At 36.8% G+C, this 27182-nt stretch overlaps 1 protein-coding gene across 1 annotated transcript in view; it reads left to right on the top strand.

Annotated features, from left to right (window-relative positions):
• TMEM47 (transmembrane protein 47) overlaps window positions 1-26608 on the top strand; it is a 27982-nt gene extending 1374 nt beyond the window's left edge. Inside the window, exons 2-3 of the mRNA XM_012730249.1 lie at window positions 13941-14081; window positions 23279-26608. Of these exons, the coding sequence (XP_012585703.1) occupies window positions 13941-14081; window positions 23279-23457 (320 nt within the window). The 3' untranslated portion in view covers window positions 23458-26608. The remainder of the gene's footprint in view (window positions 1-13940; window positions 14082-23278) is intronic.
• Window positions 26609-27182: the final 574 nt, after the last annotated feature.

Below are 27182 nucleotides of genomic sequence, written 5' to 3'. Positions count from 1 at the left end.
GCCCCGACGGGCCCGCGCCGTCCCGCCCCCTCCACCCGGCCCTGCGCCGGCCGTCCGGCTCCTGCCGCCTCTTCCCCGCTAGGTGCCCAGACCCTATGCGGCGTCCCACGCCCTGTCCCTCCTCCCGTGGACAGAACTCGGGCTCTGGAGTAACACGTAGGCTATTTTCAGTGATTGTTATCATTTAAGGCGAGAACCATGTGGCTGTGTTTGAAATGCAAGGCTTTCCACTCCCCCGTTAAAAATCCAGCCAAACGCCCCAACTCCACCGTGATGCTGTGTGTTCTCTGGTCGATCTTCCCGTCTTCTCCCTCCGCTCTCAAAAGAGAAATTTGCCGGAGTTTACCTCTTAGTGCCCACGTTTCTTTTTTTCCTGTTCTACCCCACCTTCTCTGGGTTTCGCCAAAGAGTTTTCTGGTTTGGATTATATTCCTTACATTTTTGAGGGATGTGGAGAGTTGGGAGAGAGACTGGCTTGATTTTCTTTCCTTTTTTGGTGACACTCGTTGGTTGTGCGTTGCCCTCCGCTCCCCCTCCAGATACCTCCTTTCTCTCCGAGACCTTTTTCTTCACCATCCAGCTACTCACGGATGCCGAGAAAGTTGTGGCTCATCCAGCCAGCTCTGGACGCAGCAGACGGATGGGGTGGGAGGTAGAGAAGTAGGTAGTCTCTGGGCTACCACACTCCGGGGCTTTACTCTCCCCCTGAACCTCGGTTGTTTCCTCTATGCCCCAGTTACGTCCTTAGCAGAGATCTGCCAACTTCGATTTTTTTTTTTTTTTTTTTTTTTTTTTGCTGCAAACCACGTTCCCCGCTAATCATCACTGCTCAGCTGCTGGTGTCAGTGTAGCGAGAAATAAAAGGGGAGGGTCTGCTGCTGATTTTACACATACGCGCGCGCACACACGCACGCACCCCTGAGAAACTCATTAAATTCTTTCCTGACAGTTTCATGTCTTCTCTGGGACTATTTATAAACCTTTATTGGCAACGTCTCAAGTTCCAACAAAGTTGAAATAGCACCAAAGCCCCCCCCCCCAAAAAAAAAAATCTGATTTACTTTTGTCTTTATTTTTTGTTAATAGAGATTAGTTTACTTGGTTAAATTTCTTCCATAAATTTAATTTTCAGTTTAAAACAGGCTTTTGTTTGACATTACCTTAAAATTCCCATTGAAAGCTTTTGTCTTTGTTGTCTTTAATTCACTATGGAGGGTACTAGTTGGCAGTAGGAGGTCAACATTTAGGTCTTTTATTCTTCCTGGGTCGGTTGTTTACAACTAAAGATAAAATAAATTGGTAAAATGCCTTTCTGCTGTAACCAGGCGATCTAAATAAACTTTGGAGGAAATATCTTTTCTTTCCACTCTTCAATAGAAATGGAAATTTATGTAGGAATGCCAGCTTCAGGGCGTCTCCTTAGCAACATGAATCCTTTGCCCCCTTTTTTCTGTCTCTTGAAATAATAGCCCCCTGATTGCATAAAGACTTGTCAGAAAGGTTGGGAGAAACCAGCTTCCACTCCCATTTTCTTTTCAGGCCCGTATCGTTTTTTCTTTTGGCCGGGAATGTGAGGAGTGGGGAGAAGCCTGTTCGAGTTTGTGGAGTAAGCCATAGGCAGTGTTTGCTAATCTTCCCTTAATTGCCTGCAGACCCATTTATCTCAGCTTTTCTTCCCCTTCTAGGCTATGTAATTGGGGGACAACAGCTTAATGCAAATACTGTAGTAACAGCACTCTGCAAGGTAAAAAATCAGAGGCAGGTACAGTTTCTGATCCCCCCCAACCCCGGTATACTAGCCTTTTACAGAAATTCATACGTTGGCACTTATTTCTAAATAAGTTCCTGAAAATAAGCTTTAGTTTCCTTTGCTTAAAAAATCGTTTTCATCTTAGAAAAAGTACTGTTTGATAGCAGACACAGAGGGCGGGAGTAGAGATGGTTTTCTATGAGGCTATCTGGAACAAGTTCTTGACTTTCTTTAGGTAGTAGCTGTTCCTTTTTTTCCTCTCTAAAGTGGTGGGAGAGGTGCCAGAGGGAAGGAAATAAAATAGAGAAAACTACTCTATCGCCCCACTTTACCAAATGTCCAGGTGCTTGAAGCTTCTATCCCTCAACGTTTTTTTGCAAGGGAGAAATGGGGGGCGGGGGGCGGTTCGAGGAGCTTGAATTAAAAGGAGCGATCCTTTTCTTGCTTGTTCCAAAGAGCAGGCAGCTTTCCTCTTTCTGTTTGCTGTGTGGAGTAGCAGAAAGCAAGGGAGGGAAATGTCTTTTCTGCAGATTTTAAAAGATCCACTTCATTGTCTCTTGAAATGAATTACGGCGGGAGGAACCACCAAGGACAGTTTTACTGAAGGCCCTTCACCAGGATGTTCAGGGCTTAATTAAAAACCTTTTTCTTAATTAGAATTAAAACTGCCGTGAAGAGGCAAGCTTGTACTTACAAAGGGAAATTTCAGGAATGTTTCTTTTGACGATAATATGCCCTACTTAGGCCCATTTTCTACTGAAACTTTACTTAGCCATTATTTTTAAAGCTACATTTTAATTTTGGTACCAGGAATGTATCATTTGCAGCTTATAACCTGTTTGGGTTTTAAAAGCAGAACCTTGCCTTTTGTGTCCCGGTGTATTGGAGGTTGCGTCAGCACTTCTCGAAAGAACCAGTATTCTGGGTGTCATTCAGCCATAGTGCTTTTCTACCATGTCCCAATTCAGTATGTGGGGGGTGGGGGGGGGCAGTGTAGACATTCATCTTCAGCTATAACTTTTCCATACAGACAAATGAGAAAACAGCTAATTGGCTGTCATTTGTGGTAGATACAGGGCAAAAACAACACCCCACTAAAGTATGCTTGTTAGAAGTTTAGAATAGACTAGGTAGTCTCACGTGGCTGCTGGTCATAGAATTTCTAAGGATTGTTTTCCCTACTACTGCTTTGGCAACCTTTGAATACATCTTAATTTTTATTTTATGAACAGTAGTAATATTTTAGACTTTTGCCTGGTCACATTCAGTTCTGATAACTTTTTTTTTTTTAAGAATATAGTTGTTAGGGTTTCATAGCAATATCACAAAAAGACTCCTTAGTCCCAATAAGATTAGTGTACACAGATTGTAGACACCCAAAAGTCAACACTTAATGTGCTACATAATCTCTAGGGTGATCTTATATTTCCTCTTTAAAATTCATAAATATGTAGCTATTCTATATATAAAGCAGATTGCTTTTTTGATATCTGTGATTCACTGACTAAGCAAAAAAGCAAAGACCTGCAGATGGCCCAGATGAGATGAGTACATTTTACTAAGAATGATTTGGGGATCTAACAAGTGCTTTTATCCATCTTTTCAGCCATAGATCTGACTGTCTTTTCCATCCACAAACTACTTGATCAAACAGTAGTGCCTATTTCAAGGAGCATTGTTAACATCATTGCTGCACTATCCTAAAAATAGCTGCACTGGCAATTTTGAAATGGCAGTGCGCTGTATACTTGTAACAGGTGAAAATTATTATTTTCCGTTGATAAGAGGTTCTTTTAAGAGTGCTTTATATGTTGCTTATTTTTTAACTTCAGTATAAAGATACCCATTAAAAGACATACAAAAGCCTGTCTTAGCTATTACTAAGGATAAACTGAACAGCCTAATCACCTGCAAATTGCAGAAATTTTGAGAGAGTGTGATTCTGAGTTCAGACTTGTGTCATCTGTGAGTATTTTGAATCCATACCTTAATTGGAAAACGGGATTTCATTGTTCCAGGGAAAGTTCAGCTTGTTGCTTGAAAATGAGTTGATATTGGTGCATGTTTACAAGTAACTCAGCAAGCCTGGAAGTCACTAGCTATACCGTCTTCTGAAAAAGAGCATAGTAGAACAAATGCAGTTTTATTTAACCTCCACAAAGTGAATGATAGAAAGTGAACAAAGAAATAGCACTTAGCACTAAAATTTCCTCTGTAAGTCAGAGAAAACCAAGTATAACTTATTCTAAGATCTTCATTTTTTTTTAATATTTCTGAAGATTTTCAGGTTCTCCAAAATAACTTTTACAAAGGACATTTTAATTTGTAGGCAGATATATTTCTTCTTTTACCTGCTTTTATAGAAAGATGATAATTTCCAGGGAGCCAGTTAGGTCATTTTTTGTCAGCTGGGGGATTTGATGGGCATGTGAAAAACCTGGCCTTTCATAAAACACTTCAAAACAAAACAGTAGATTTTGCCTGCTGTCAGGAATACATTTTAGGTATTTCCTCAAGTTCAATGTGTTTAATAGTAAGACTACTTAGTGAGGCCATAGACATATCCAATGCTACAAGATATATAGTGAAAAGGACTGTAGATATTTCAATATAAGTCCCTGAAGTAAAGTACCTAAATACTCTAACACACTTCTAATGAATAGTGCTCAAGTACCATATAATCCTGTAGGAGGGCAGAGTGATGTTGTGGGGAATACGTGTGGCCTTGTATTCCAAGTTCCCTGAACATTGCCACCTACCAGTAATATGACCTCATACAACTTAATGTTTTCAAATTATTTGTCTTGAAGAGTATATGCAGGAAAGTGCTTGCTTCCCAGTGTCATTATAAACATAGTAATTAATGTTACCCCCATTATTATGAAAGAAACCAGGAATTTTAGTAAGCTTATTAAGTTCTCAGTCAATGGTAGAGAAAGGCTTTTACCAAGAGTATTCCAGTTAGTCATGCTAGGAAACAACCCCAAAAGGTTGCCGTGTAAAATAACAATCGTTTTATTATACACATGACTTCTGTGGGTTAGGAATTCATATAGGGCTTTAATGAAGATGATTTGTCTCTGCTCCAGGATGTCTGGGTCCAGAGCTGACAGGTACTTAAATGAGTAGAGTTTGGAACATGTTGCATTGCAGGGTCCTCTTCCGGATGGCTGCATTCATGGTTTTGACACCTTGGTGGGGATGCCTGAAAGACAGTGCTCAGCTGGAACAGACCTTTCCTTTCTAGCATTGTGGTCTCTGGATAGCTGAACTTCTTACCCGATGAATGGTATTCTGCAGAGCCTGCAGAACCAGGCTCAGTCTGAACTAGCCTGGGAAATCACAAAGGCGCCCTAAGTCAACCCTGATTCCAGGGAGAATTGGAGTTGATATCTTGGTGGTACAGTGGAGGTCAGATTGTTAGAGCTTGTAGGAGAGATGTTGTTGGTCCACATTGGTTGGCAACATCTACTTTGACATAGCAGTCTAGCTGCAAATCTACATTCTTTATTTTCTCCCAAGATCAAAGACAACTGCATAGTTGCTCTCCATAAGAGGAATCAAAGTGGAATGAATCTACACCCCTAAATCACATACCATGTTGTAAACTAACATTACCTCAATAAAAAATAATGCAAATTTAAAAAATATATTACATTCACAAGTTACTAATTAAGAAAAACTTTGAATTGATTATATGATGTTTGGCTAGGGTGAAAACTGCCCTGAGCCAACACATGGCTTTAATAATTGGTCACTTGTATGAGCACTTATATTAGAATTGGGATCAGGTGGACTCAAGAACCTGTGCTGTTCTCAGAGAATTTTTTCCACTTATGACGGTGTGATTTACAATAATATGACCAAACTCAAGCTGATAAAGAATTTGGATTATAGTCTGCTACTTATGTGTAGAAATATTTATCAAGAAAGTTTTAAGTGTGTCTGATGATATCCTGTGTACATGAACACTGAAACATTAAAATTCTGGACAAAGGCCATGTTTTATGATGCTAGAAAGATATCAGACTTGCAGTTGTTTCTTGTTTTTTTCTTTATTTAAAAACATTATTCTCGGGCCCTCCCTGGTGGCCCAGCGGGTTAAAGCACAGCACTGAGAGCTAAAGCCACTTCCGCATGAGTTCCATTCCTGCCTGCCCCGGAGGTGACCACATGGTGTGGCAGACCTCTCCTGACCTGCCCGCTGCTCCCCTCAGCAGTATACTTCGTCGATCTGCCTGTTCGGCTCCCCATTCTGTCTCTGGTGAAGGCTCTCACCGCCCCTGAGCCTCTGGCCTGTACCCCAGTTCTGTATGCACAAATAAATAAATCTTAAAAACAAAACAAAACAATCTTCTCCTTACATTGCCCATATGTTAAATGCAGAATCTACATTTAATGCAGAGTAGAAAAGACTACTAAAGTCATCCTACACAGCTGATGGAAGTTTCTTGATCAAATCAATATTAATTTCATTAGATCAACTTACTGCAGTCTGGTTTTGTTAAATAAAGGTACACTTATTTATTAAAAGAGACTGATTTTTTTCCTAAGCAGAATTTCATCCTCACAAGTCAAAGTTACTAAGAGTTAAATCTTACCAGACTTTTCTAGGTATTGGATCATTTCCCTTGAACCTTAGACAAGGACACCTTTCCTTACCCTTTTTGCTTCTGTATTTGTGTGGGATTTTGAGACACTAGTAGATCATCAATTTTCTGTTCTATTCTAGTCTTGGCTTGGGCACCCTAGACTCCTGTTAAAAAATAGAGCATAGCAAACACCTACAAAAATGAGGCCTCCGTGGTTCTCAAGAAGCAGGAAAAACATCTAGTAGATCTAGATTTGTGCGTATTATCACTTAAGAGATTTAAAATGAAAGTTTAATGACTGGTATGTTCTCAAGAAGCGGGAAAAACATCTAGTAGATCTAGATTTGTGCTTATTATCACTTAAGAGATTTAAAATGAAAGTTTAATGACTGGTATATCTAGATAATGTCACACATATTGATAACTGTCTTTTCAAATTATGTCTATAGGCGAAACAATGTTAAAAAATAGAAAATAGGAACCCTGCTTAAAAAGGCACACCCACAAAACAATTCAGACTTTCATCTAAGGGGTTCTAGTGCTGCAATGTTCTAAGTTCCATAAGCCAAATGTTCATCAAAATACAACTTTAGCACTTTGTAAGTGAAATCTGCAGACTGTTTCTCATACCATTGGGCGACTTAAAGAGAACTGACCTCTGCCCTCCTTTCTACTGTCTCACATGTACCCAAGGAGTTGAATTCCAATGAAACATAGTCATTGATTTCCTGGGAAGAAGGAAGCATTATCCTGGTACAAAGTCAACTAGTCAGTCTGTGTACCAGGCACTGTGCCAGGTGTTGAGAGTAAGGTGAATAACTTTCTTTTAAAGCAGATTAATGAAATAATATAAATACACAAAACATTCTAAAGGAGAAAATAGAAGTTTAGTTTCTGTAGAAGAGTAAAACAAGGGTCTCAGCTAAAGAAAATCACCAACAGGGAACTGGCAGGGATACTGGCTTGCCAATTTTACCCTCCATATTTTCTACTGGGATGTCAATACCAATCATGGTTGGCACACTGATTACTGTTAGCTACCCTAAACCCATCACACAAATGTTTTAGTTGCTGAAAGGCCTGTCATATACTCCTAGTCCTGGCGTGGGGTTCCTTCTGCTTTTCCAAATAAGCACATATTCCTAACTGTAACCCAAAAAGTGCGGGAAAATCAATGATCAGTGTTAAACTGAGCCCAACTTTATGGAAATACGATTAGAAATTACTATTGAGAAATATCATTTAGATAAGTCACTTACCATCAAATGCTAGAGAAAGCTGTCTGTATACTACAACAGTGAAACATTCCATAGTACAGGGCTCTTTGTTAAACACTAATACAGTGGTTTTATCTGGGGAGGGGGGCATGTTATGGTATTTAGATGATGAATTGCATCTCCACCAAATTTCCCAAGGTAGAATTATGTAAAGCAACTGAAGTGTTGTCCTATGTCTATTAAAGGAAAAAAGAATATGCATTTTTCTAACACCAACAGAGAACAACTCAAAAGCATGAACAAAACTGTCAGTGTGAATTTCACTTACCTGTGTGGTACTTTTGGACACCTGGAGTTTTCCAGAGTTTTGGCAGAATTGACCTGCATTTTGGTCACAGAACTGTTGCATCACTTAAGTAGATGATTGCTTGGGGTCATTTTCTTGCTCCATACCAGGTTGACGATGTACTTTGACCACATTTCTTAATCCATGAGTAGACAAAAGAGTAGGTCTGTAAAAAATGTTGCCAGCTTGGTTAATATGGGTAATCTATAAAATAGGTATTTCTCTAATCATCCACTTTACTTTGTGCAGCACCCTGCAAGAAGGGTCTGTGTTGTTTTTTCTTTTATAAACAGACACATCAGTGTTTGCTTTAAATATTTGCACATGAAGAGTGTTATTGTTGATACTAGTTGTGTGAAAAAGTGATCATTTTAATTATTGAACTTAGAATTAGAATTCTTCTTTTGGCTGTCTTTGTGTCTGTGTTTCATAGAGGAGTGGAAAATTAATGCAACACTGATGGATTTAGGTCAAAATACAACTTAGCCAAGAAAACAAAGTTTAAGCTCCCTCAATAATGGTTTCATTTTTCCACTTCATTTGCCACATGCTGACTGCCTTTAAAAAGTTCAGTTTATCATTTGATACTACAGGAAATAGTTCAGCTGTTAGTCTATAGTTACCTTCCTTTTACACAACACAACCGTAACACATTGGTTCATTTTGCATCTGTGAGGTTATACCTTCCTACCCGACTTCAGAAAGACCTAGTTTTAATCTCATTCTCTTCAGAAAGACCTAGTTTTAATCTCATTCTTTAAAAAAAAAATTATTCTTTTAATTGTGTTGACATTAGGGTTTTCCCCATCAGGTATCATTGTCATAGGACAGCTGCCATCCAGTCCCCCATATGCCACCACCGCCTTAGTTCCTTGTGCTTCCTTTCCTCCTTGTTGCTTCTCTCTCCCACCCCCCTTTCCCCAAAACAAAATCTGAATACTTAGTAAAACAATTAAAAGACGCACTTTCTGCCAAAGTGAGCTAGTGAGGGAAAGACACAGTCTTCAGTGAAAAGATGGAAATCGTGGGGAGTATAGATTTGAAATTTTTCTTTTCCTATAATTGAGCTTTATTTCCCTATACAAGTATTAACCATTGCCATATTTCCAGTTCCTGAGGAGCGAAGGAGTTGGCAATACTGAGGTAGCTTTCTTGAGTTCTCATCAATATAACTAAAATGAAGGTAAGTGTTTGACTATAAACATATACTCCAAGTAAATAAAAGTGTTTAGAAGAATGGAGTACTTGCTGGGGATGAATGAGAATAATCCAGTTCATAGGGGTGGATTTAGAGAGAAATTGGGGTGCACTTAGGAATGGCTGTGTCAAGATGATAAGTAAGAGCACTCTTGTCGGTTGAATTATGAATAATTTTGATTGAGTTTATGGATATCATTTTGATTAATATAATTTTGGAGAAATCAAAGATGAAAATATAAGTGCCTCTCTGGTAAATCTGAATGTGATTATACAAGTTATTACAAATCAATATTTTAATTTGCGATGAGAATTACAAAAAAGTGAGAATCATGCATTAAGACATTAGAGTATGTTTAGGAAAATAGTACCCACCCAAACGGTGGGAGTTGAATTTATAAGGTTAAAATTGGGTTCTTTATCACTTTCTAATTATATCTAATTTCCTAGGAAAAGTTGCAATTGTGTGCTCAGGGATTTACATACAGTAGAAGTAATCTCAGCATATAAACATAGAGATAAATAAATTAGCTTGTTTTTGACAAGTTGAAGCTTTTGAAATTGGATGGGTAGAAGAAACCATTAGGCATTTTTGTGGTGCGTTGACCTTGGCTGAAAATTATGGAAAATGTATCATTATGCAGATTTTTGCCTTTCCTGAAATCAGAAGTAAATTTTGACCATGAAATCCCTAAGGGAATGCGAATTCTTCAATTTGGCAGTTATAATATGGCCCATAGAATTTTCATAAAGCAGTGGCAATTTCAGACTAGTCTCATGTATTAGACTGTTAAAGTAAGTCAGCACGATTCTGCAGAATACTAAAGCATTTATGGGCATTGGAAACTGACATCAGCTAGTAAAAATACCTTGAAAGAGGACTTGAATTTAGTTCCTGAGATGCATGTTAATATTGCACTTGCTATTATCACTTAAGTACTGCCCAATTTTTACTCTGTAACTGCAGGGAAACTATAACATACGCATTTTCATTCTTATAAATTCCTCGCACCCTTTTTTTTCTTCTCCATTAGGGGGTGCACAAGTATAGGAGCAAATACTTTAACTTGAGCCTCAGCGTCCATAGGTACAGTTCCCAATCCTCCAGTGTGTTGTTTTCAATTTTGCCAAAATACTTTTAAGTAGAACTGAACTCCTAGTATGTCATCCACTTTTCAGGTTTGATTTCTAGGTCCAAAACTTTCTACCCAACTCTTTCGCATGCTTAACCAGTTTATGGACCAAGGACTTACATTATTTTCTCATTACTGATTATTGCTTGTTTTCTTGGTCTTAGAAACTGAACTCAGATTTCAAGTCAGCTGACCTGACTTTGAACAATGATCACTTTTAATTGTGCAGAGCACTGCAGTTTGTAAAGCAGCACCACGGTCACTGATGTTCTGCAGAGCTGCTTTATATTCCCAGCTCTACTACAATGCCAGTGCATCATTTATAGAAATGTGCAAAACTAGCACAAAGGAATCTAGGACTTAAAACTCCATCTGACTGAATACTGTGAGGACTATAATTAGAGGACAAAAATTGTTACTGAATTTATCCAATTATGAGAAATCAAAATGTAATTTTTTAAAGAAACAGATTGAAAATTCAAAATTTTATGACATTTTAATTTATTTTGTAAATACTGAATGTGAGCTAGCATTGCAGCATACAAACTTTCTGATGGAAGATGATGTAGAGAGAAAGTCTGCAGTCATTTACTGTACTAAAGCACAATTGTCCAGGTCCCATAATATACAACTATATAGAGGTACACACACACATATATCCTTTTTAAATTTACATTTGATAGAGATGGGAATTTCTATCTGTGTAAACGTGGAGCCCAATCCATTATTTTAATGGTATCTATAAGAGTATTTGCACTTTTTTTTTTTATTCCCTGTATCTTGGACTTGTTATTAAGAAAAACAGTAACAGACCATTTTACACAGTCCCTGGCTTAAGTTCACCTGTAAGGCACACCCTAACATCCAGCTGAACGTTGGGGAGTGCCCCAGATCTCCTTGACCACGGCAGCATCTTCTAACCAGGTTATCAACTTCCAGAATCAACTTTGACTGCTCAGCAAGTTAAAACTTTGATCCTGGGCAGTATACCTGAGTGAATTATTCCAAATGATGTGGCAATAATTCCAAAATGTGGCACCATCCACCAGAGAGAAGATAGGTCCTCAATATTTCAGTCAAAGCCCAGCTCCTGGCCAGGATAGTGGCAGACATGACCTATTTCTGCTCTGCTCTTGGAAAATAAAGAAAAACGGCTTTTCTTGGTTGTGGCACACAGAGGAGAGCGGAATAGCACAAGGGTGGTGATAGTGGCAGCTCCCCTTTTTATGTGTAAATTACCGTTTCATTAGCGACAACTTCAGTACTCAAAATAAATCTAGGCTGGCCATTTAGAGGAAAATCAGAACGAGTTGTGTTATCTCCTTTTTAGAACTATTTCCTGTGCTAGAAGAGGTTCCCTTCTCAATTAGGTTTAGTTCCTTTTAATAACTTATTCTCCTGGTGGCATCTATTGCCATTTATTGGCTTTCCATATGAAATACAGTATAATTTTGTTAAGGAAATTTAACAGTATGTGAGGTGAGGATTGTCTGCAGTTTTCTTTTGCGATATTGGAATAAGCATCACTTTGCACTCCTGTGTTAGTCATTTGTAAAGTGGACTCACTGTGAAATCATTATTAAAGAATCCTTTACCTGGAAAAATGTTCAGCACTTGGAAATCATATGTAAAGAATACAAAGGAGCCACCAGTCAGCAGGTAAAGAGTCAACAACAGCCCGCTACCTGTTTTTGTAGATGAAGTGTTACTACGACACAGCTATAGTCATTTGTTTACCTGTTGTCTGTGGCAGTTTCACATACATAGCAGAGTTGAGTAGCTGCAAGAGACCATCACCCACAAAGACAAATACTTACTGTCTTACCCTTTTCAGGGAAAGTTTACCATGTTTTTTGTTTGTTTTCTTTCCATTGAGCCTATCTTTATGCAAATACACATACGTATTTTAGCTGTTCTTTGGGGATATTTAGAGAAAAGTGACTGAACTTAATCCCTGTTATTTTGGGTTCAAGTGGGAGTAGATGTGTAGCATTTTGTGCATATTTGCAAAAGAGCTTATTAGGAACAAACTATCTTGCATTTTTGTTTTAAGATTTTAAAACGTGTGTGGTTAGTTGTATGTACCTTGATTTAAATAATTTTGATACTTTCAATATTTTTATTAAAATAATTTGGTGGAAGTTGCTAGAAGTAATAGGTGTCCAGCTAGAAAGTTTTCAGTACAGACTCTTAAACTCTCCAGGAACTGGATGGCTGGCTGGATAGGTTTTATTATGTTTCCTGTAGTCCAGACACTTTAATACAATGAAAATTTGATATATTATTGAGAAATTTCAATTCTCCGGTTTTCAGAAGGATTTCTGTTAAAGTGCAATATCATTGTGCTGTGTACAAACTTTTTCAAAGATTTAGAGATTTCCAAATGTAAGGATTATGTTTTTGGTTTTATCATTCAAAACAGCATGCTGTTAGGAATGAGGTAGTCAGAGTGTGGCTATCCTTTTAAACTGTAGTTGAAAGCTAGGTATACTTTTGTTTGACATTTTAAGACTTTGTTACAATTAATGGCATAAAAAAAACCTTTTCGTTGTCTTGTGATTTATTTTTTATTTTAAGAAGTGTGGATTTGTTCAGTTTTTCCATTGTTTGTTTCCTGATTGCAGTGCAAATTCTAGTTCGGTGCCAGTTATACATGCAGAATTTTTAGGGTGACGAGGATGTGGAAGAGGATGCTTGAAGTTGGGATATACAAGAATAAGTAAAATAAGAAAATTTTAGGATAGTGTACCTTTTCCTTCCGAGAGAGTGGAAATTGGGTTAATTTTCTGTCCATACTCTTTCTGTGTGTCTATCAGAAATGACAAGTGTATTTCAGAGAGGTTTATGGTTCACTAGGGTCTGGGAGCCTTTTAAAGTGTCTGTGCCCAGAGGCTGGCGCATAGTAAGTATCAGTGTATGCTTGCTGTTTCTGTGTAAGAATGGGGGGGGAGCCAAACAGCCATTTAGAGGTGATTCTGGCTCTCTGTGGAAGTAAATTCAACAGTATGACTAAAATGGAATGAAAGCGAGGAGGGAAAATAACCAGCACCAAATCCTCCTGATACCAGTTTGCTGGGAGTGTTGTTTTAGTGATGAGGACAGGCAGAAAGGCAAGTCAGAATTTAGGGGACTAGGGCAGCAATGAGCAATAGAATGCACTATTGCCTCACACAGCAACATGGATGAATACCAGAGACATAAAAGCCACACACACAAGGGTTGACTGATATTAAAGTTTAAGACCTGACAAAAATAATCGCTAGTGATAGATGTCCCTCAGTATCCGGGGTAGGAGGGAGCCCGAGGGAACCTTAGGGTGACAGACATATAATGCATTCTTAATCTGGATGGTGTATAATTCATCAAGTACTGCATGTTCTATACTGCAATTTGTGAACTTTATAGCTCAATGGAAAATTAAATAATAGTCATGAAAATAGGTCACGGAGAGGGCACCAATTTAGCATGAATGCTTAATAGTGTCCTTGGAAGAAAAGCATGACAACTTTCTGCTAAGTTAAGCATTGGAGACTTTTCTGAATGACACAGTAATTTTTGTTGCAAAACATTTCAATTCCCCGAGAATGCTTAGCTTGTGGTAAAATCCCATGTATTTAGCTGCAGCAAGGTGAAGGCTGCTGAGCATAGTTCTCTGTTGATTCTTTGTGGACTTACTGCTTAATGCAATGCCTTTTTTCTTTCCAGATTGGCAGATTGCTACTTTGGCTTTACTCTTGGGCGGAGCCGCCATAATTCTCATTGCATTCCTGGTGGGTTTGATTTCTATCTGCGTGGGATCTCGAAGGCGCTTCTACAGACCTGTTGCTGTCATGCTTTTTGCAGCAGGTAAATATATTCATTACTTTCAAACTGGTATTAAAGTTTCATGAGCCTTTCTACTCTCCTCCCTTCTGCAGAAGCTGTATGTGGTTACTGCATTACATACAAATTGAGACCCATTTGTTATATTTTGAAGGTAAATTGGCTAAGGGTTTATCATATCTCTTTTCAGTGTGGTAAGCATTTCTCAGAACACAGTGGCAATTTCTAAATTTCTAACTAAAACATGAATGAAAAATAGTTTTGGGCTGTCACCTTTGGATTTGCAGCGGATGTATGTATGTACCAATTCTATTTGTTCACACTTAGTTTTCTTTTTCCTCTTTCTTTTACTGCTCCCATGGTGATCTGAAAGCAACATTTTTTTTCTGAAATTACCTGAAAAAAAAAAAAAAAAAACAATGCTTGTGTCCTCGAAAGGTCTAAAATAAGTGTTTGACAATAAATGTAGTTATATTGAAAACCCATGATGTATAACTAGAACCATTAGAGAATTCAGTTGTATGAGGTCATATGCATATGTATCAATTTAAACATTCTATAACGTACAGCCAAGGTAAAACTGCAAGTTTTACTAAATATCAACCAGGATAAAACTGCAAGTTTTACTAAAAGCTAGGGAGCAATTTAGAAAAGGGTCTTAAATACACAATGCATTATGCGATAGGAACTTAGTTTTCGTTTGTAAGAATATCCTTGGGTATATTGTTCTCTTTGGCTACAACTGAAATATTCTATTGGTGCCTTCCATTTTCTCTGTCAGTCATAGCTGATTTGAAGACTGCAAAATAAGCCCCTGTGACTGTCATTAATGAAGATACTGACAGAACCATCCAGACTGTTAGATGGATTTTTAAAAGCTGTTTAAAGATGGGAATAGATGAAACTTGTCCATGTTGTAGTTTGAGCTAAAAATACAAAATCAGAAGAGTTCTGCTGCCCCCTGCTGTTTGTGTTCATTTTCTACCCATGAAGAAAATCCAAGGGCTGAGAGAATCTAGAAGGATATCTAACTCCAGTGTCTTTACGTGACTTGCTCAAGTAGTTTCTGGCTTACCTAGGGCTGGGAGGCTACTGAACCCCATGCTGCTTACTGAATCCTTCATTTATTCACCTGTTTATTGGGTGCCTATTACAGACTGAACATTTTTAGACACTGCAAAACTGACTAATAGCCCCACATATAACCTTCTAACAGAACAGGAAACACTACTACAAAATATAGTTTGAAGTTTTAGGCTGTGACTATAACATTTTGTTGATTTCATGTGTCATTAAATGTCTGTCGTGAATCAGTACATGAAGATTGACATTTATCTCCAGTTTTTTGTTCAGGAATGTACTATGGCTCCTTTTATATTTGTAGAATAAAATAGTTTAGGTATTTTAGTTATGTTTGCCTTTGCAGCTAAGATTCATTAACAGAGATTAGATAATACTTGTAATAGGTTTTTTGATGAATTTTTATGAAATTATATACCATTTTAAAAAAAAACGGTGCTTTGAATAATTTTTATAATACTCAGGTATTTCTGATTTTAGGAAGATGCACTTCCTAAAATCCTAAAGTTGAACTTTTCCCTCTAAATATCCAGAATTATTGTACTACCTAATAACTGTCTCATTTAGCCTTTAATTTACTGCATATTAGAATATGCAAATCTATAAAGCAATCCATTGTTTATTGTACCTATTTAAACATGCCTAGAAAAATAACTGGAAATGCCTGGTTTTTTTCTTAAGGTAAATATGTTTTCCAAGTATAACGAAATTTGTGAAAATAAATAGCAGAGGTACTAGAAAACATAGATGAATGTTAGTTAAAGGTAAACGGGCTTGGTTAAAATAAAGATCTTGTTTTGATTCTGGCTGCTACAAATATTGGTAAGTTGTAAAATAATGAAAGGAATCCCTTCAGCAATATTCATATGGTGCTATTCTACCTGCTGACTCTGAAAATGAATATTAATTGCTACTTTTAAAATATATACATGCACTGAGACTTAATTGAACTTATTCTCGTTGGACATGATGCTTACAGAAGCTTTAAAAAAAAGTTTAGTGTTAGTTCAGTGTTCACTTTGCATATAAACTATAAAACCTAACTGTTTATGTGAAAACATTTCATAAAAAGATTTCTGTTCCCTATATACAGAAGCCATTAAAGAGATACCTGTAGCTGATTTCTGGAAAAGATACTCATATTATGTATAATAATCTATTACTGATTTGGGTATAACATTAACAAAGTTGTAAAATCTGTCTACTTTGGAACAACAATGGTTGGGTAAACATACATTTGGGTGATTGGCTTGTCTCACTTGTGATTCAGTTTAGTGAATCTTTATAAATTAGTATTTGGGTAATTTCCCTATTTTATTCCCCTGGTTAACTTGAAAATGGTCTGCATTTCCCTTCTCTTCTTAAAAATACCTTCTCCAGATTTTATCAAGATTAGCATTCACTCACACAGAACATATCTATCTCAGTGAAGAAATGTTCTTTCTTGTACTGAGGCTTGTCCAAACAAACGTGGCACTGCCACTTGGAAAGTTCCCAGCTGGGACTGCAGAACTAATTCAGTACCATATGCTAGACCTGGTACACGGAGGCACTCAAAAAATAGATGTTGAACGCCCTCCCTGGTGGTGCAACGGGTTAAAGTACAGCACTAAGAAGCTAAAGCCACTTCCGCATGAGTTCCATCCCTGCCCCGGAGGTGACCACATGGCGCAGCGGACCTCTCCTGACCCGCCCGCTGCTCCCCTCAGCAGTGTACTTCATCAGTCTGCCTGTTCTGCTCCCCACGCTGTCTCTGGTGAATCCTTTCACTACCCCTGCACCTCTGGCCTGTACCCTAGTTCTATATGTATAAATAAATAAATCTTTAAAAAAAAACAGATGTTGAATAACTGATGGAAAGATGACAAAGGTAGGTAGCTTCTAATCTGATGGGGAATAGTAGGAATGCCAACAACTAATTGTAGTTCAGTTTCTTTACCTTTCTCTAATTTCTTCCCCATTGACACCCAGTTTATTTTTTTTTTTAAGTCATTTCTCTGCAATGTATGAAGCATTGAGTTTCATGTGACCACAAAACAAAGACCAAAGCAGCCCCAAAAGTAATTTAAGCTTTTATAGTAGGTCAGTGTTAAGACAACTTGTACTCGAGGGTTTTTACTAAAAGCTAATGATTAAGTCTGTTAAAGACAATCAACCAGATTTTAAAGGTCTTTTTATCTTCTATTTTTCTCTGAGCTCATTGGGTGGGCGTGTTACATACTTGAACAGTTGCAGGGTCTAACAGCTAGCTGTCTCTGTCGCCCTTCCAAAACATTGTCCCGTGACCTACAACTCTCACTCACTGGTCCCAGTTATCTAGAGAATAAGCTGTTGTTTATAATCACCAGTAACTAACTGAGCACTTAACTTGTTTTACCATGGTAGACACTTAACCATACAATCTTAAAATTTTAGAAGCCAAAGATTCTTCTCTTCATAGAACTTCAGATCCCATATTACTTTCCATTATCAAACTGCTCTTTGTGTAGAACAGTTCATAGTGTCACTGCCACTATTTAAATTAGCTATTTATTTCCCTCATATTATCAATGAAAAATCAGACTCAGAAAATTTTCCAGGGGTATTACCCAGCTAGTAAGTTACAAAGTGTAGGTTTAAAATCAGGTCATCTATCTGAATTGAAAACCCAAGTCGGGATTCATGAGTCATCTCTACGTGGATATATTTAACACATAGAAAAGCAAGAGCAGAATCAGCCTTGAATTTTGTACAATGGCTAACTGTATTGCAGTTAGAATTCATCCTGTAACACCAGCTACTTCTTCTCTGGGAGCAACAGCTAAAGGAAGTCAACAACAACTTGAGATACACTATACACCACAAACTGGTCAGTGCAGCATGACTGAACCGTAACACATCGTGAAAAGCTGTCCATGTGTCCAGTCAATTTACTACAGCATATTGCTTGGTCAGTAACCAGCAGTGACAGATAATGAAGAAAGAGATTCTGACAACTGGCATCTGATTCTAAGTAAAGACAGTGAAATTAGAGGGGTGCAGCTCTTTGGATCCTCTTATTGTCTGGCTTTGCTTGTCTCTTTATTTCCCACTGAGACTTAGATTCTTTTTTTTTTTTTTTCCTCCAAGGTCCTGGACACAAATTGCAGAAAATTCTTAAATCCCTTCTAATTCAGATATTTTTAGTAACGGAATCCTCACATATTATATTATTAAAGATGTTTTCTTTCTGTTGTATCTCCAAAAATCCTTCAATAAATGTTTGTTGATGCAAAACAGTGACATTTTTTTTCAGGATCCTGCAATTACTTTCCATCTATGAGCTCTCTGTGACTAGAAGCTTGTGTTTTACAGTTTTCCTCACCATTTTAAAAGTCACTGTAGAAGGTTGGAAGTATTTTCTTTTCAGTCTAGATTTTGACAGAAAAATCAATGTCTAACTTAGATTTCATACTCAAGGAGTTCTTCTATTCACAGATCTTCAGATTTCAATTACTTTCCATGTGTCATTATCAGACTCCTCTTTGGCTAGAACAGTTTATAATATCATTGCCAATAGTTAATTTCCTGTGTACTACTATTTTTAGGAGTTATCCCTTAAATTCATAAAAAAGAAAAATAGTTTCATATTAGTCCTTCATCAGCAGATATTTTTATTCTCCAAATTATCATTTTCTTTATGTAAGTAAATTCAATATTTAGGGACTTTACTGATAAGTTCTATCAATTGTGTCTTTCAAGCAGCTTCTTTTCATCTGCCGTCAGACTTACTTTAGTTGAGGGTACAGCTGTTCCTTGAGTGGAACATAGCTCAGTTCCCAAATTTGATCTTCTTCTACGTGGTTTTATTTTCCTGTGCTAGCTTCTGACTTTAAATGTCTTTGTGACTCCTTCATTAGAATCCAGTTGTTTTTTTTTTTCTTTTGTGATCTTTACATTCCCTAGCTACTCTTTTCCACTGACATCACCTCAGTCAGCACTGCACAGAGGTTTTCATGCACTGACTAACTTCCTAGGGGTCTGGCCTCCTGTCTCCTGTCCATTTAGTCGTCTCAGACACAAATACATGAGGTGGAGTTTTGAAATACAAACCTGATCTTGTCGTTTGTCCTTTTTGTCTCCCCAGAGGCGGAACTTGAGAGTTGGAATCCAGTGCAAGTACTTAATCTGGGCAGTAAAAGAAGGGGTATGAAAAGAGAGGCAGGGAAGGGAAGGCAGCCAGTAAAGAATACATTAACATGCCAGTTGTCACTGTAAGTGGCTAGAGCTTAATCTTCCTGGAAAAATTTGAAAACCAATGTAGAGCACACAGCTCAGCATTATCTCATTGGAAGGATTAAGGAACTCTGGGGTATTTATATACCAAATTGTGAGAGGCAGGGCTCTTGGTCAGGTCTATTAGGGAGACAGCAGTGTTTCTCAGATCATCAGGCCTGTTCCACAGCCAGAAGAAGGAGCTTTAGTGGAGAGGGGAAATTCAGGCAAAGAAAAATACATGGCAACAAGCAGAAGTGAAGCTGATATGTACTACAGTGGTGTGCATGAGAGAGTACGGTTAGGACTCTGAGATGTCTCCCTATAAAAAGCAAGATCTCTTAGTTTTATGGTCGTGCTAACCCTTTTGTCGTCTCATCCAAACTTTCCCTGTGACTGTGTCCTTCATTCCACCCATGTGAATCTTTTATGGCACACCTCTAAATTCTGTGCAAACTTCCTAGAGCTCTCTTCATCTTGCTTTTCTGAGTTCAGTTCAATTATCATGAACCAGTCAGATGGTGCTTTTCTGAAGTCCTCCTTTCTCTGGGCCAGATTGCTGCTTGGAATATTGGAATAGCGTAGAGTAGCGCTCAGTAAACTGGTAATGAATGAATTCTAAGTGAGCCTGCCTCTACTGCTACCGTACATCATACATACATACATACATACATACATATATATATAGAGAGAGAGAATATGAGATATCAAAAGACAAGAGTCATGCCCTATCTTAACCCTTTCAGTTAAAACACAGTGAGTGCCGAAGACCTTTGAAATATTGAAATGTTCCCATAGAAGAAAATACAAAATATTTCAACACTGAAAAATATTGACGTAAGAAAACCTAGAAAAAAACAAAGAAATTAGTACCACTAAGTTATTTTCATGCTTCTAGCCACATGATTTTATGGTTGGTAGTTTTGTTTCCTCTTTTTAAAAAGTGGGAAGCAGAAGAAAATGAATCCCAAGTGTTCTTCAACTTCTAAAATGCCATACAACTTACATCTGTTGCTTCCGAGGTGGAGCATAGAGTAAACCATAGGCAGCACCTAAAACGTTTCATGGATAGGTGGGAAAACAGAAATACACAGGTTGGTTGGTTGCAAGGAGGCATTTTTGCCTGCATCTGTGTATTTTTTGAGAGTGAAACATTGTTTTCAAATGTAGGATTATCTTTTTTTTTTTCCCCTTCAGTTTTGCTATTTGAATGAAATTTTCTCCATGATCCCAAAGAAAGTAAACTAATTCAGAGGCATGAAGTGTTTTAGGGTGATTTTCATCTGGCTACCACCATAAGAAAGCTGTTCAGGAGAATATGCCAGTGGAGTCTACTAGAGGGAAATCATACTGTATCGTGATATGGAAGCCAAATATTTGCTGAATAAAGCAGTGGTGTGAATAGTAAAAGCAGTCTAGATAAGCACCTCTTTTTATAAATCAGCTGGTTCACAAAAGTAGTAGTATAATCCATTATAGTATAGTATAGATCAGTTACTGTTTGTCTGTTCGCACTCCTTGCCGTTGTCCATGATGCTTAGGATAAAATCCAGACCACCTCATGGCTATCCGTAGACAGCTGGCTGACTTTCCCTTCTCCTCTCATGCCTTACTCTCTAGTGTGATCATAGCGAAACTTCTGATGTCCCAGCACACCCAGTGTGCTCCTACTGCAGGGGCTTCACCCTGCCTGTACCTTCTACCTACTGGGCTACTAGTCGATCATATCCACCTCTCTGTAGCCCTTCTAGTTTTTAGTTCTGTGTTCAAATGATTTCTTCTGAGATGTCTTTCTCAACTCTCCATAGAAGAGTAGCCTGCATCTCTTTGTCTTATTTCTTGTCAGCCCAACTGTTTCACTTGCTGATGGATTTTCTGTCATGAGGCTACTAGCATCTTTTGTTACCAAGCTGTATCACTTTGGACACGTTCAAAGATACTTACTGGATGAATTAATGTGTTGAAAGAATAAGTCAAGTTACTATTCTTAATGCAGACTGATAGTTCAAACATATCCTGGCAGGATCGGTGATAATTTGACTAGTGATCAAGAGTATAGAGACCTAAGGAGAAGTGCCTTTAAAAAAAAAAATACTCATCTATTTATTACCTTTGGAATTTTCTCCCCTGTTAATTCATGATTAATAGTAATTGACTGCTTCTCAATTTTAAGACATTGAAAACATTAAAAGTACCTCAGTGCTGTCCTCAGTAAGCAAAATGAGTTGATTCTTTTAATCAATACATATTTAGTATTTATTAGTCGGAAATACATGAAATATAGGCTATATAATGTTGCTGTCAATTGTCTTAATGACTTAAAATATTTTTGGAGATTCTTAAAGTATAACAAAGTATGATTTGTACTTTGGATGTTAGCACATTTTCCTTTTAAGGTTCTGTTCATTTGCTTTCACTAGTAATGTGCAAATACATCAGGCCAGTGAAAGCCCATAGTAGTTGAGCTAATTAGCAAAAATGTCTAGAATTCTCTGACTCCATTTGACATTCCCCCATCCCTTGTCAGAGCCTGACAGAAGCTATGGTTTTAAAGAATTGTGCCTTCATGAATTTTCTTTAGTTCTTTAGTTTTATGAATGAGATAACTCACTATTATGTTGACTGCCTAGGAACATTAATCATATTAGTTAGTAATAGTGATCTTTTATAGGTAACGGCAAATAGATGAGGATGGGTTTTATAGCACAAAATTCTAGTTTAATTAAACACATTGTCCATCTTACTTCTTTTAAAAAATAATATATCAAAATTTATTCTTACCTCTTGCTCCTTAATTTTTCACATTATTGTTGTGGCACTTTAGGAATTTATAGTTTTTTTTCTTTAAGATGAGTTAAATAATAAATAAATTGCATATATCAGGGGTTGACAAACTTTTCATAAAGGGCCAGACAGTAAATACTTCTGACTTTACGGTCCGTATGATTTCCCTCATAGCTAGTTAAGTCCACCATTGTAGTGTAGGCAGAACACAAATGAATGAGCAATTATAACATAGTTGAGTCAATAGGAAGTCATGATTTTGAATGGAAGACATCTCTTGTGTAATCATATATAAAAATATCCACAGGATAAATAAATTAAATAAATTTAATTTTAGATGTTAAAAAAAAGCTTTTCCTTTTCTTGATTAATTGGTTTGTCTTATTGTATTAGATGTGAATCATCACATTTCCCCTCTAATCCCTGACTGTGAACTAAGATTTAACTAAGAACTAAGAGCTATATTTTGTGTAGCTATCATTATCTCCCATGCCTTCATTGACTTAACTCCTTTTTGAAAGTAAGGAATAAACATACAAATGTCATGCTTATCTGACAGAAAGGACATAACTGGGGGTGGCTTCTTGACAAAGGTGACTTGACACCCCCATTTAGTAATAGGTAATGATTCAAATGAGGAAAATAATATATATATTTTTTATCAGAGTAATGTAAACAAAGACATCAGGTAGCACTTACTCAAACTGCACTGAATGAGATGGTGTAGAGTAAGTAACAGTAGTCGTAAATGGTATTTGGAGGCACAAATCTTGGGGTACTACTCACAGATTTTGTATAGTTGAGCAGTTTTAGCTTAATAAGTTCTACTTACCACAATAGCAGTGATTACTTATGTGTTTATAAAGTAAGAATCACTATTTTGTGCACTTACATAGGTTATTATGTTGTGTAAATCATTTCCCCAAACTATTATACTGATTTTCTAGCTATTAATAAAGTAATTCTTATTGTGAAATGGTATTAAGGAAGTACTACTATTTTAAAGTGTGCCATCTAGAATAAACATTGTTTCAACTTGTTGACTTTTATGTTTAGTTGATTAAACATGTGTATTTCTATATTCTATTTGCTGTAACATTTTTCTAATTATGCTTTGCTTTCAGTTGTTTTACAGGTTTGCAGTCTGGTCCTTTATCCAATCAAGTTCATTGAAACTGTGAGCTTGAAAATTTACCATGAGTTCAATTGGGGTTATGGCCTGGCCTGGGGTGCAACTATATTTTCATTTGGGGGTGCCATCCTTTATTGCCTGAACCCTAAGAACTATGAAGACTACTACTAGAACCAGTAGTGTCAAATCGAGAAAGAAACAACCATCCAACAAAAGGATTACGTCTGCATCTTTTTTCTAACTCACTGTTTTCTAAAACACTTGTGGAGCATAAAGCAGTTTGCTCAGTTGATTTTAATATCTTTTGCCTTTTGGCTGTCAACATCATAACCAGCTTTTACATCCATTTTAGGGACCTGCACAAATTAAGAGAGCTGATTAGATATAGGCAAATGCTGCCAACTTCCAATATGTTTGTGTCATTTTTCTTGACAAGTGAAGGGTCTATATGACAGCAACCATTGTGAGAAACTAGTTGGAATGAGAAATGCCTGAATCTCCTATTGCCTGCAGGGGAGCAGCTGGCATAAGCAACATTTAGAAGTTCCTTTGTGCTGACAAGGATTCCACTGTCAGAGGCTTATCGCTGCTTATCCCAACCAATGACTACATTGGCTGTTGGTTGTTTACTTGAGTGATCTCTTGAAAAGTGAACTGCCCTTCAGCATCTAATGGGAGTTCTGAATGTAACTGGTTAATGGTACATATTCCACCTTCAAGAGTACTTATTTTAATGGGAGGTTATGCTTTGGCAATCAGCATCTCCCTGGGAAGGGAGTCAAGATGTGGATACATGTGCTTTTCATTATGTGGTCAGAAATTGTCTCAGCCATATCTAGAATGAGGAAAAATTGAGTTTCTACTTCCCCTGGGGCAACTAGAGAGAAATATGCATGAGTTGCATTTGTCCTAACTACCCTTTAATTCATTTACCAAACATTACAGCAAACAATTGTGCATATGTAACAAGCTTAAATATTTTTATAGAAGGTGAACCATTAGTATAAATTGTAATAAGTTGTTTCCTAGCCCTACATATGCATTTGCCTATTACACATAAAACTAATATTTGCGCTAGTGAAGTGATTTGAACACTAATCTTGTACATGTTGTTAAGAGACTTAGACTGGTATTCACACTTATTTACCATACAAAAGTACATATCCTTTAAAGCTTTGCTCTATGTTTTCCACTGTTTAACTGGAAAGTTTTAATAGAATTGCATAAGAAAAAAAAAATGAAATGGTGTTAATCTGAAAATTAATGATTCCTCTGTAAGCACTGTAGATCAAAAGAGAGTAGCAATTAGGGTGATAATTTTGTTTAAAATTCATTAAATAGAAGGCTGCTTTTTTTCCCCAAGTATTTTAAATGTCTTCATTAAAAAATAAAGGAATATAGTGATAGATTTATATAAATGTCTAAATGTCTCAATAGAGGAGTAGAAATCATCTGGTTATCACCTGGTCCTCTGAAATTAACTAATGGGCTAACTAACATGTACTCACAATTATGATGGATTTATGATATGGGAATTATTTGTTGACTGTTCAAATGGAAGGAAATACCAGTAATAGGGAGTAAGTTTGCAATTAATCTCACTGCAAACTTACGTTAATCCTGTTTAATATACAAATTTGGATAGCTTAATTTTAAACATATTTTTATATCAAATATACAGTTCTAATATAAAAGTTATAAATAGTTATTTTTGTTAATGAAGGCGTTAAAGCAGTTATGTCCTGGTTTTGGCCCTCTTGCAGAAAGAAGCATTGGAAAAATCATTTAAAGCGAGTAAACTGTATTCCATTGTATTGCAGAATCCATTAAAAGAAGGACCACCTCAATAGCATTTAGTAATTTGCTTTACTTTTCAAAGCAGAGTTCTAATTCCAGCTTATCTTAAGAACTGTTGCCAAAAACAACAGGGAAAAAAAAAACTATTTTGTTATTCAAATGCTTTTTAAAAAAAGCTTGTGACTTTTCTATAGAATCACAAAGTAAATTTGAAAAACCAGGCTTATTTTTATTTTAGCAATGACAAAGGTGATTTAATGCATCCTAGAGAGAAACCTTTATGAAAGTATGATTCTACCTTGAATCATAAGATACTTGAGTGGACATTTTTCAGAAAGATATTAGTATTATAGACTTTTGAAGCAGTTTTCTTGATAAATAGTAATATCTGGGCCAGACTGTCTTGCATTTAATTTTGCATATTGTCAGAGGCAGCATGAGAAACACGGTATTGAACAAATGCGGTATTTGTTCAATAGGGATATCGGCTACTAAACATTCTCACTGTTGAGTGAGTCTCTTTATTCCGGGTAATGGAAGAACAGTACTTTGGTGCTGACATCTCTGAGGCACTTTTCTTAGTTGTAATGGAGGACGCAGTGTGCAGTTAACTGATATCACATCTTGAGTCTTAGTAAGTGACAGACAGTGTTATAGGCCAAGACCCATATTTGCAGTTTGCTCAAAAGTGGATTTCTTATGTAACTTTTTCTCCTTCTTAATGAAGAGCCCTATGCTATATTTCCACCGTCACTAATATTTGAAGGTGTTTCATTGCTAATAAGCTCAGTACAACTTGAAAGTTGTTGCTCATCTGAAATACTGTTTTGTCTGTCAAAATAAAACACAAATGAGTTTTTCACTTACATTAACATTATGAATTTGCAGCTTTAGGTTTATTTGAATCCATCATTTACCTTAGAAAGCTATATATACACACACATAAATAGCATAAAGTACTCAGCAGGGCTAGTTATCGGGTTTCTTGCACAACTCTTTAGCTTTTTGTAAGTTTAACATGTAAATTTTAAAGACATAAATATAGAGAGACCTATGTGTTTGAAATATAAACGGTATCTATGGATTAGCATGTACCTGTACATTATTAAACATGCAACGAACTGACTGGTGACGTCTAATTGTATGGCTAGCAATGTAATTTATTCAGACTGTATTTTTGTACAGATCAGTGCACACTCACCTATGCCTCTGTGTCCTCTTTAATGCCTAAAACTGTGCCTAGAAATTTCATCTGTCTTAAAAAAATAAAATATACTTCATGCTGTTTATGCTATTTGTTTCTCTATTGCTGTTCTATATTTATTTTAAAATATATGACATGTTTACTACTTAAATATGAATTCATGGTATTCTGATTTTTTTAACAGTCTTCTGGGGAAATCTGTTTATCACTCCAGTGGTTTTGAGTTTGCAGGTTCACAATCAGTTCTTCATTTTATGATTTTTTGTAGTTGACATGAAGTTATCTATGTGGAAATAATAAAAATAAAAGTGGTTTCACTGATGTGGTTTGACTTTGTGTCTTTTCTGCTGTGTAGAACCTTAGTCGGCTTCTTGAATTCCTATTTTCTTTTATTAAATAAATAAATAAATAAATAAATATATATATATATATATATATATAAATTGTTTAGAAAACACAGCTTAATATAATATGTTCATTTAATATAAAACATTTTGTGGCTTTTATTTCAGATTTTTACACAAGGTCAACCTCATAGTGGAAATGACACTAGAACTTCGTTGGTGGGTGAGGTGAGGCTTATACACACAGAGGTAGGTGTGGAGTTGTAGTCCCAAATTTATATAGTATTATAAATCAATAAAATTGTACTTAAACAATTTCCTCCCAAGATCCTATCTTTTGCAGCTGAATGACAGGAACAATTAAAAAAAAAAAAAAAGCTATCTGTTTTAAAATGCACAGAAATAAGATTCCTTGTTAGAGCGTGATGAATAAGATTCGTCCCTTCCTCCCTGCTCATAGTTAGAAGCAGGAGTGGTGAAAATGTTTGGTACTCTGTTTTGCATTTTATTTTCAGTGTTTGCAAGAAATGTTAAAGCAGGAAATAACTTCC

This window comes from Condylura cristata, unplaced genomic scaffold, assembly GCF_000260355.1.
Source record: "Condylura cristata isolate star-nosed mole 26May11 unplaced genomic scaffold, ConCri1.0 scaffold00027, whole genome shotgun sequence".
Lineage (NCBI taxonomy): Eukaryota > Metazoa > Chordata > Mammalia > Eulipotyphla > Talpidae > Condylura > Condylura cristata.
This window is presented reverse-complemented; position numbering and strand designations above follow the sequence as displayed.